Raw genomic sequence first — 12,068 nt, 5'->3', positions numbered from 1 at the left:
GACCATTTCCTTACACCACACACAAAAATAGACTCAAAATGGTTGAAAGACCTCAATGTGAGACAGGAGTCCATCAACATCCTAAAGGAGAACACAGGCAGCAACCTCTTCGACCTCAAATGGAGCAACTTCCTAGAAACATCGCCAAAGGCAAGGGAAGCAAGAGAAAAATGAACTATTGTGACTTCATTAAGATAAAAGGCTTTTGCACAGCAAAAGAAACAGTCAACAAAACCAAAAGACAACCGACAGAATGGGAGAAGATATTTGCAAATGACGTATCAGATAAAGGGCTAGTATCCAAAATCTAAATCTATAAAGAACTTATCAAACTCAACACCTAAAGAACAAATGATCCAATCAAGAAATGGGCAGAAGACATGAACAGACATTTTTCCAAAGAAGACATCCAAATGGCCAGCAGACACATGAAAAAGTGCTCAACATCGCTCGGCATCAGTCAGAATGGCTAAAATTAACAAGTCAGGAAATGACAGATGTTGACGGGGTTGCAGAGAAAGGAGAACCCTCCTACACTGTTGGTGGGAATGCAAGCTGGTGCAGCCACTCTGGAAAACAGCATGGAGGTTCCTCAAAAAGTTGAAAAAAATGTAGGGATCTGAAGGGGTATGTGCACCCTGATGTTTATAGCAGCAATGTCCACAATAGCCAAACTGTGGAAAGAGCCAAGATGTCCATTGACAGATGAATGGATAAAGAAGAGGTGGTATATATATATACAATGGAATATTATGCAGCCATCAAAAGGAATGAGATCTTGCCTTTTGCAACGATGTGGATGGAACTGGAGAGTGTTATGCTGAGCGAAATAAGTCAACCAGAGAAAGACATGTATCACATGACCTCACTGATATGAGGAATTCTTAATCTCAGGAAACAAACTGAGGGTTGCTGGAGTGGTGGGGGGTGGGAGGGATGGGCGGCTGGGTTAAAGACATTGGGAAGGGTATGTGTTGTGCTGAGTGCTGTGAATTGTTCAAGACTGTTGAATCATCGATCTGTACCTCTGAAACAAATAATGCAATATATGTTAAGAAAAAAAAAAAAGAAGAAGAAGAAGAGTATAGCAGGAGGGGAAGAATGAAGGGGGGAAATCAGAGTGGGAGACAAACCATGAGAGACAATGGACTCTGAAAAACAAACTCTGGGTTCTAGAGGGGAGGGAGGTAGGAGGATGGGTTAGCCTGGTGATGGGTATTAAAGAGGGCACTTTCTGCATGGAGCACCGGGTGTTATACGCAAATAATGAATCATGGAACACTACATCAAAAACTAATGATAATGTATGGTGATTAACATAATAATAAAAAATTTATAATAATACAATGATTATGGAGGAAGCATTCCTTTGACTAATAGAAATTCTGATGTTTGAATCTTGAGATCATGATATAGTAACCAAAATTTGTAACATTAATTATAAATGAAAAATCTTTAGGTCCCTTTCTCTCTCTGTTTCTCTTTCTCGCTCTCTCTTTCTCTCTCTCTCTCTCTCTCATGCACAAACACATACACAGACACTCAGATACACACATATATGGAATGAAGTAAAATTTTTATTTACCTTATTTACTCCACACATAGTGCCATTGTTCATTTGGGTAATATCCACACTTGCAGCTGTTTTATTTCTTAAAAACCCTGACAAACAGATATGGCCTCCAAGGTAAGTATATTGAACATCATAAGTTGTTGTTGGTACTATTTCTGAATGTGTCCAGTGACAAACTATCTTTCCACAAAGGATATCCCTGTCAATAGAACGCAGAAAAAAAGCTCATATGTCACTTAGAGACATAATATGTTAAGTAAATAACAGTTCAAAACATGAAAATAATTCAAAATGTTACTCAGATCATAACATCAAAGTTATTCAGAACATACATCATCTTAGGAAGTATAACAAATAAATTCATCTGTATATACTAGGTTCATCTCTCATTTGTATTAACTTATTTTTGCGCACACACACATGCATTTGAAAAAGTATAGTCATCTAAATACACACCCAAAATCACATTGCGTTTCTCTACAGTTTCCAAAATTATCTCCTTGAAAATTCACTTCTTGTGTACATAGATAAGTAGAAACTTTAGCAACTGAAAATATAAAGTTACAATTACTCATCTTAAAAAAATAATATAGGGACATCTAGACTATAGCAATGCCCAGTGAGTGTCATCTACTATAAATTTTTAGTGTCATCTACTGGCTATAAAAGGAGAAACACTAAAAACTACCCACTTGAGAATAGGAAAATTATATCATAGGCAGAAATGATTAAGAAAGCAGTCATTTGTTCTCTTATCTACAATTCTAATATTCTATTCTTCTTTGCACCAATCACCTGAAATTTGATTAATACCTTCTTTTTTTTTTTTTGTCCTGTACTTATTAGGTCTATTTTGCTTCTTTACATAGTTCAATGTCACATCGATTCACAATTTCATTTTCAAATTTGAATTTACACAAACAGTACCTTTTATGGTGGCTATTGGATAGATTACTGACTTTAGAAAAATACAGTTTGAAAATGAACCCCAGAAAAAAAGATACAACTATTACATTTCCCAAATAATTTTTCACACTGTATATCCGGATCTTGGCATATTCCATTAAAGCAATAGGCAGTCTTATTATTGCATGGTTCTAAATCAGCAGATTTCACATCAGGTACACAAGATACAGATGATCCATTGCAAAATTCTGGAAAATCACATGGATCTGTCATTTTCCTACATAAACGTCCTCTTTCAGCTATCTGTGAGACAAAGAAAAATCAGTATTTTTTTAAAGTAGTAAACCAAAAATGTAAAACACTTAAGAGCAATGTATTTCTGTCATTTCCATTATTATTACATTTTTAACTAAAGTCAAATTATGAGTTTACTTAAAAGCTCCAGTGAAATGGATTGGAAAAAACCCAAATGTCCATCAATGGATGACTAGATTAACAAATCGTGGTATATTCGTTCAATGGAATATTTTCAGCCATATAAGGGAGCACTGATACATATGTTACAAGGTGGATGAACCTTCAACACTATGTTAAGTGAAGAAAGCAGACACAAAAGGTCATGTATTCTATGCTTCTACTTATATGAAATATCCAGAATAGGTTACTCCAGACAGAACACAAATTGGTGGTTGCCAGGGACTGAGGGGAAGGGAGAAAGGAGAACAAGGGCTTAAAGGGCTGGGAGTCTCCGGTTTTAGTGAGGAACATGTTTTGGAACTAGATAGAGGTGGCAGTTGCACAACATTGTGAATGTACTGAATGCCACTAAATTGTTCACCTGAAAATGGTAAATGTTATGGTACATGATTTTCACCTTAATGTTTTTAAAGGCTCTACCAAATGTAGGAATTATCCCTGTGTGTAAGGGAAGGGGTAAGGGACTGTGTAGAAAAGCCTTATTGCTCAATCCTGCTGATTTGGAGACAAAGGCCAAGATGAGAGCTCTGGTGAAGGGAAGAGCAACAAGGTTTATTGCTAAGTGGCAGAAACTCTAGGCTTGCCTCTATATTCATGCTCCTTGAAGACAAGTACCGCTGGCTTTAGTTACTAGAACATAGAGTGAAAAAGAACATACAAAGAACAAGGTAGAATGACGTTAGAGGAGATTTCATTGACAGAGAACCTGGCAAATCTGAAATCTGGCAATCAAGATCTCTAATTAATCAGCTTCTATAATTATCGTTGACTCCTGGAAGTGACACAGAAAAGGCAAGATGCTACAATGAAGTGATCCCCAAAAGACAAATCTTACTCATTCTCCTTTCAGGTGTGGCTATAAAGAAAAATTGAATGGAAAACGTCCCGAGGGAAGTCAAGGATTCAATCTACTTCTGGGACCAGGAGTCCTTGCAAAGTTAAACTTCAGTATTAGACATGCTACATGTTGTTGACTATTCTACATGGACTCCTTTTCTGCTGTTCTCAAAATGAGATTATTATTATTATTGTTTGTTTATTCAAACATTGTATGTCAACTTTGTGTTGGGTGGCTTATTTGTAATTTTGTCATAAGTTGCCTGATCATGAAGAGCTACATTCAGGTATGACCAATAGGAATTCATAGTGTCCAAATAATCTGGAATTAATATTGAATAACAACGGATGGGGCCAAAGTAGATTAAAAACAATGCAGTGAAAGGCACAGCTAGGAGGTTGGAAAAGATCTAAAGACATCCTCAGAACTTGGAAATCAACTATGTATGAGTCAGGTATATAAAGTTACATATTTGAAAGCTGTGTAAAAAAAAACAGTTTAAAAAACTCTATAAAAATGAACACATAAGAATACAAAAAATTATGGAAAGTAATCATGTAGTATTTTGCAAGCTTACCAGACAAGTTTTTCTATCACAGCATGGTCCATTGCCACACTCTGCATATCCAATCAGAGTACAATCATTAGGATTACAACATTTTTTATGACTGCATTCCTACAAGCAAATATAAGAGTTAAGTAATAGGAATTTTCAATCAAATAAATAATTGTACTTATTGTCAAAATATACAAAATATTTCACCAAGTTAATTACTTGGGGAATACTTTTTTATTTTACCAGACCTCCTCAAGATATCATCTTGGGAGTATATAATAATTTATGGACGTGACAGAATAGAGATTCTAAATTATAACATTTTATTAACATAAATAATGTTTCAAAGAAAAAAGTTTGTCATTATATTTTTAGCTCTAAGACCTTACATTAAACATTAATTCTAGAAATTATTAGATAATAGAGTACAAAAATAATAATGACTCTTTATAATATACTATTTTCTTCTTCCTATATAGTAAAAGAGTGATGTTTCACAAGACTGATAGTAATATTTAAAAATTAGTAAAGTGGATAGGCACAAATAACTTTATATTTGTTTCAATATTATTTTTATTACTCGTGTGCTGAAAATTTTACATATCTGCACATTATGATTTATTTTATATTTCTGTTGGTGAATTCCTCTGTTTATTTCCTTTATAAGCATTATATTAATGATATTAATTCTTAGCCACCAACATATTATCACTACATTTTAAAATTTGTCATGACAATTTACTTTTGATTTTTTTTTTCTGGTAACTTCTTGATATTGTGATATTTTGAAATGGTAGACTCATGAAATCTGAGTACCACAATCTTTTTTTTTTTTTTCTGGTTTTGTTCTTTAATTTTATAGATAAAACTTTACTCCACCCTGACTCCACTAAATATGTGAGTTTATAGTATGTGTGTAAAATGTTAGTGTTATACATATGTATTCATTTATTTTCATTTTATATTGAATATTTTTGAGTATAGCTCACAGCATGTTACACTAGTTTCAGATGTACAAGTTTGTGCTTTGACAAGTTTATACATTATGCTAGGTCAATAAGTGTAGCTACCATCAGTCCCCATACATCATTCTAACAATATCATTGACTATATTCCTTATGCTGTGACTTTTATTCCTGTAACTTATTCATTCCATAACTGGAAACCTGTATCTCTCTCTTCCCTTCACCCATTTTGCCCAACCATTCACCATCCACCCTTCTGGGAACCATCAGTTCTCCGTATTTATAGGTCTGATTTTGCTTTTTGTTTGTTTATATATTTGTCTTTTTTTAAATATATTCCACTTATGAGTGCAATCATATGGCATTTGTCTTTCTCAGTCTGACTGATTTCACTCAGAAAAATGCCCTCTAGGTATATGTAAGTGGTCTCAAATGGCAGAATCTCAACCTTTCCTACAGCTGCAGAATATCCCATTGTGTATGTGTGTTTGTGTATACACCATTTTTCTTTATCCATTCATGCATTGATGGACACTTAAATAGCTTCCATATCTTGGCTATTGTAAATAATGTTGTGATAAATGTAGGGGTGCATGTATCTTTTTGCATTAGTGCTTTTGTTTTCTTTGGGTAAATAACAGTAGTGGAATTATTGGATCATATGAATTTCACTTTCAATTTTTTCGAGGAACCTCCATACTGTATTTCACAGTGGCTGCACCAATCTCAATTCCCACCAACAGTGTACAAGTGTTCCTTTTTCTCCACATCCTCACCAATAATTGTTATTTCTTGTCCTTTTAATTGTTACCTATTCTTTCTGGTATAAGGTGATATGTCACTGTGACTTTGATTTGCATTTCCCTGATGATTAGTGATGTTGAGCATCTTTTCATGTGTCCATTGGCCATCTGGGTATCTTCTTTGGAAAAATGTCTATTCAACTTTAAAGCAGATTATTTATTTTTTTGGTGTTTATATAAATTCTATATATATTTTGGATATTAACCCCTTATCAGATATATCATTTGCAAATATCTTGTCCCATTGAATAGGTTACCTTTTGGTTTTCTTTTTTCTTTATTTTAATTCCAGTATAGTTAACATGCAGTGTTATATTAGTTTCAGATTCCATACATCACCCAGTATTCATCATGACAGCACTCCTTAATCCCCATCACCTATTTAACTCATCCCCCCACCCACCTCCCCTCTGGTAAACATGGGTTTCTTCCATATAGTTAAGAGTCTGTTTCTTGGTTTGCAAGGATGTGGAGAAAGGGGAACCCTTTTGTACTGTAGGTGGGAATGAAAACTGGTGCAGCCATGCTGGAAAACAGTATGGAGGTTCTTCAAAAAGTTAAAAACAGAACTAGCCAACAACCCAGCAATTATATTATATTTACCCAAAAAATACAAAAATACTAATTCCAAAGGATTCATGCACCCAATGTTAATAGCAGCATTATCTACAATAGCCAAATTATAGAAGCAGCCCAAGTGTCCATTGATTTATGAATAGATTAAAGATGTGTGGCATATATTTATGATGGAATATTACTAAGTCATAAAAAAGAATTAATTTTGCCAATTGCAATGACATGGATGGATCTAGAGTATTATGCTAAGTGAAATATGTCAGAGAAAGAAAAATATATGATTTGGCTTATTTTTGGAATTTAAGAAACAAAACAAATGAGCAAAAGGGAAAAAAATAGAAAAAGAGTGAGGCAAACCAAGAGACAGACTCTTAACTATAGAGAACAAACTGACAGTTACCAGAAGGGAGGTGGGTAGGGTGATGTGTTAAATAGGTGGTGGGGTTAAGGACTGCACTTATTTTGATGAGCACCAGGTGATGTATAGAATTGTTGAATCATTATATTGTACACCTGAAACTAATATTACTCTATGTGTTAACTGGAATTTAAATTTTTTTAAAAAAGTCTATTTTGTCTGATGCAAGTATTGCTACTCTGGGTTTCTTCTACATTCCATTTGCATGGTTAGTTTTCTCTATCCCCTCACTTTACAGTCTACAGGTATCTTTAGGTCTGAAATGAGTCCCTTGTAGGCAGCATGTAGATGGGTCTTTTTTTATCCACTCTGACACCCTCTGTCTCTTGGAGTTTTTAGTCCACTTATATTCAAAGTAATTATTTTGATAGGTATGTATTTATTGCCATTTTGTTACTTCATTTATAGTTGTTTGGGTAGCTTTTCTCTGATCTTTTCTTCTCTTTATCTTCCATGGCTTGTTGGTTTTCTTTAGTGATATACTTGAATACCTTACTCTATTTTTTGCATATCTGTTACTGTTTTTTTGATTTGTAGTTACTATTCAATTTATATATAACATCTTCTGCATATAGCAGTCTGTATTAAACTGATGGTCACTTAATTTTGAATTCATTCTTTACTCTTCTCCCCTTCACATTTCAGTATTTGGTATCATATTTTATATCCTCTTATTTTATGCATACCTTGATTGACTTTTACAGAAACACTTATTTTTACCGCTTTTGTGTTTTTTATTTTTCATATTCTTACTTATAGTCTTTCCTTTCCATTCAAAGGGACCTCTTTAATATTTCTTTTAGAGCTAGTTCAGTGGTTATGAAATCCTTTAGTTTTGATTGTCTGAGAAACTACCTCTCCTTCAATTCTGAATAATAGCCTTACTAGATAAGAGTATTCTTGGATACAGATTTTTCCCTCCACACTTTGAATACATCATGCCACTCCCTTCTGGAAAATCACCTTATAGCCTTATGGGGTTTCCTTTATATGTAACTATCTTTAATTCTCTTGTAACTTTTAAAATTCTTTATCACTATTTTTTGCCACTTTAATTACTATGTGTCTTGGTGTGGACCTCTTTGGGTTGAATTTGTCAAGGGCTCTCTGTGCCTCCTGGAACAAGATGTCTGTCTCCCTCCCCAGATTTGGGAATTTTTCAGCTATTATTTTTTCAAGTACATTTTCAGCCTCCCTTTTTTTCTCTTCCCCTTCAAGGATCCCTAAAATGTGAATGTGATTATGCTTAATGGAGTCACTGAGTTATTTAGGTGTATTCTCATTATGCCATATTTGTTTGTCTCTCCCTTGTTCAGCTTGATTGTTTTCCATTCTATCCTCTAGGTCACTGATACATTCCTCTGCTTCCTGTAACCTACTATTCAATCCATCCATTGTATTTTTAATTTCATTTATTGAGTTCTTCATCTCTGGTATGTTATTTTAATCTCTTTGTCCAGGGTCTCACTGATACCGTCTACTTTTTTCCAAAGTCCAGTTAGTATCTTTATAATCATTAAATTCTCTATCAGGCATATTATTTCTATTCCACTTAGATCTCCTGCTGTGATTTTGCCATGTTCTTTCATTTGGGACAAATTCTTCTATCTCATTTTGTCTACCTCTCCATTTTTATGTGTTAGGAAAGTCATTTATATCCTTTGCTCTTAAAAGTAGTGGCTTTATGAAGAAGAGGTCCTGTAGTGCCCTGCAATGCAGTGTCCTCTGTTCATCAGAACCTGGCACTTCAGAGGAGTCTCCTATGTGTGTTGCTTCTGTCCTGCTATTGTGTCTGAGTATCTTTTCCTTTCAGTCTAGACTTCTGTACTGAATCTCTGCCTGTTGTGGGCAGTGCTTGCTCTCTGTGGTGTCAATGAAACCCAGACAGGCTAGCTCTCAGGAGACATAACTGCAGGAGGGCTCACAGTGGGGTGGTGCATTTGCACTGAGCTGTTAGTCCTAGGAATGCTCCCCCAAAGTGCAGCAGTGGCCAGGAGCATGGTGCACGTTAGTGGCAGCAGCCAGGGTGCGGTGTGTGTGGCTGCCAAGGTGGCCAGGATCATGTCGTGGCTGGCCACAGTGTGAAGCATCTATGAGCCCAGGGGCTGGGCATGGAGCAAGGTCGTGGCTGGATAAGGCACTCACAGCATTAGCAAAATTTGTGCTGAACCAGTAGTCTTAGGTTGGCTCCCCCAAAGCAAGGTGGTCGCCAGGGGTACAGTGCATGTTAGCAGTAGATGGGGATGCAGTGTGGTGTCTCTCTCTCAATCAGGTGGAAGCCCCCAAATGTGGGGCAATGATTGGGTGAAAGCCAATGATCGGGCAGTGAAAGGATTCACCCAAGACAGAACAAAGGAGATAGAAGTTTATTGAATATACTGCGAGGGAATGTGGAAGGGGGGAATACACAGCAAAGGTGAGGCTGTCTGCAATGAGGCAGTGGATGGGGACCATATTTAAAGTGAGAAGGTGAGGAGGTATTTTGGTAACTGTGCCTAGTTGTAAGTAACCCATTGGTTAGTTAGGGCTTATGGATACTTTGAGGTGGGTCGCCTGATGGGCCTGTCTGTATTCAGCCAGGTGGTCACTGTGGGCCCTTTCTACATTCCATTGCTCAAGACTGTTAGCCTAAAAATAGCCTCTACAGGTGGCATGCTGCAGTGGTGACAATCTGGGGCATATGGTGTCTGTGTCTCTGCTAGCTGGGCGTGAATTGTGGCAGAAGCTGAGGTCTTGTGGTGTCTCTACCTGTGGTGCGTGGGTGGGGCACACATAGCAGTGAGCAAAATTTACGCTGAGCCATTAGTCCAAAACTGGATCCCCTAAGCGATGGCCATGTCATGGGGGATGCAGTGCCTGGAGGCAGCAGTTGGGCGGGGTGTGCAACATTAAAACAATTCACACTAAGTCCAGTTCCGAGGCTAGAAGCCTTGGAGTGGGCCAGTCCTCAGTGGGTGGAGCACAGTGTTAGCAGGTTAGGTAGCAAGTATATATGTAGCACCGCCTTCTGCAGGTGGCTCTGTGTTTATGCTGGGGGATTGGGGAGGAAAATGGCAGCTGCCAGCCCCTTTGTTCCCAGAAAAGACCCCCAACATGCTCTAAAATCCTTATAAAGGAATATCTCTCCCATTTGTCTCAGGTGTTGTGCAAACCGTCCATTCTATATTGCCTCTCTGCAGGCTGTTGTCTTTTTAAGGGTGGGGACTCAGCTATTACTTGCCCTCCAGGCTAGTCCAGTGCTGAGTCAGCTGACTTTTAAAGCTCTAGGCTCCAAGCCCCCCTGGTTATACAAACTCACAGAATTCAGTCCATCTGGTTTTCAAGACCAGACATTATGGGGATTCATTATCCCCATGTGGGCTTGCTGGTGTTTTCCACTTTCCATGCCTGTAACTCCCTCCTGCGGGCAGCTCCCAACCTCTGTTTCTACCCTTTCTAACCTCCCAGATTCAGCTTCTTCCCTACATTTAGTTGTGGAGTTTGTTCTGCCAGTCTTCAGATTGCTCTCTGGTTTATTGACTCAGATATGAGTGATATCTAGTTGTGAACATGGGACAAGGTGAGCTTAGGGTCCTACTACTCTGTCATCTTTCTGGAACCTCCTTGCCTTTTTGTTTTCTTAATGGCTTCCTTGGCTACAAAAGCTTCTCATTTTGATGTAAGTCTCTACAGTTTATTTTTACTTTTGTTTCCCTTGCCTGAGGAGACATATCTAGAAAAATGTTGCTGTAACCAATGCCATAGCAATTACTATCTCTTCTAGTTTTTTTTTTTATGGTTTTAGATCTCACATTTAGGTCTTTAACTCACTTTTAGTTTATTTTTGTTTATAGTTTAAGAAAGTGGTCAAGTTTCATTCTTTTGCATTGTAGCCATCCAGTGTTTCTAATACCATTTGTGTAAGAGACTGTCTTTACCCCATTGCATAGTCTTGCCTTCTTTGTCAAAGATTAATTGGCCATATATATCTGCATTTATTTCTGGGCTCTTGATTCTATTGATTGATGTGTCTATTTTTGTGCCAGAACCATACTGTTTTGATTACTACATCTTTGTAGTATATCTTGGAATCTGGGATTGTGATACCTCCATCATGGTTCTTCTTTCTCAAGATCACTTTGGCTATTCAGGGTCTTCTGTGATTCGAAATAAATTTTAGTGTTATTTGTGTTAGTTCTGTGAAAAATGCTATTGGTATTTTGATAGGAATTGTACTGAATCTGTAGATTGTTTTGGGTAATATTGACACTTTAACAATATGAATTTTTCCAATCCATGATCATGGAATATCTTTCCATTTGTTTGTGTCATCTTCAATTTCTTTCATCAATGTTTTTTCAGTTTTCAGAGTACAGCTCTTTCACCACATCTAATATCATACTCAGTGTGGAAAAACAGAACTTTTCTTCTAAGATCACACAGAAGACAAGGATCCTTTTATTCAAACCCTTTTATTCAACATAGTACTAGAAGTCCTAGCCACAGCAATCAGACAAGAAATAAGAGGCATCCATATTGGTAAATAAGTTGAGCTCTCTATTTGCAGATAACATAATGCTATACTCAGAAAATCCCAAAAATTCCACTAAAAAACTACTAGAAGTAATAAATGAATTCAATAAAGTTGAAGAATACAAAATTAATACCTAGAAATAAGTAGTGTTTCTATATACTAATAACAAAGTAGCAGAAAGAAAAATTAGAAAACACCATTTATAACTGCACTCCCCCCAAAAAAACAGAACACCTAGGAATAAACCTGTACTCTGAAAACTATAATACATGGAACTGTTTAGAGTGGTATGTTGTAAGAGAAGCTGTAATGAGGGTCTTCCTTCCAAAATAGGAGATAAATTTATCAGGTGCTTTTATAAAATAACAATTTATTCCTGATCTTTTGTAATACCGGGTTTATCATGTAATGTTTCATATAAAATTAGATACAATGTCTTCAAT

The 12,068-nt window shown here is 36.5% G+C and overlaps 1 protein-coding gene across 1 annotated transcript in view; it reads right to left on the bottom strand.

Moving 5' to 3' along the window:
- The window catches only part of LOC110573136 (A disintegrin and metallopeptidase domain 3-like), a 147,408-nt gene that overhangs the window by 56,483 nt on the left and 78,857 nt on the right, over positions 1-12,068 (bottom strand). Inside the window, exons 13-16 of the mRNA XM_044912188.1 lie at positions 4,372-4,470; positions 2,587-2,782; positions 2,030-2,120; positions 1,586-1,772 (exon numbers count right to left, since the gene is read on the bottom strand). Of these exons, the coding sequence (XP_044768123.1) occupies positions 1,586-1,772; positions 2,030-2,120; positions 2,587-2,782; positions 4,372-4,470 (573 nt within the window). The remainder of the gene's footprint in view (positions 1-1,585; positions 1,773-2,029; positions 2,121-2,586; positions 2,783-4,371; positions 4,471-12,068) is intronic.

The sequence above is a fragment of the Neomonachus schauinslandi genome, chromosome 2 (genome assembly GCF_002201575.2).
Source record: "Neomonachus schauinslandi chromosome 2, ASM220157v2, whole genome shotgun sequence".
In the NCBI taxonomy this organism is placed as follows: domain Eukaryota; kingdom Metazoa; phylum Chordata; class Mammalia; order Carnivora; family Phocidae; genus Neomonachus; species Neomonachus schauinslandi.
The sequence above is the reverse complement of the archived record's forward strand: the minus strand, read 5'-3'. Positions and strand labels throughout refer to the sequence as shown.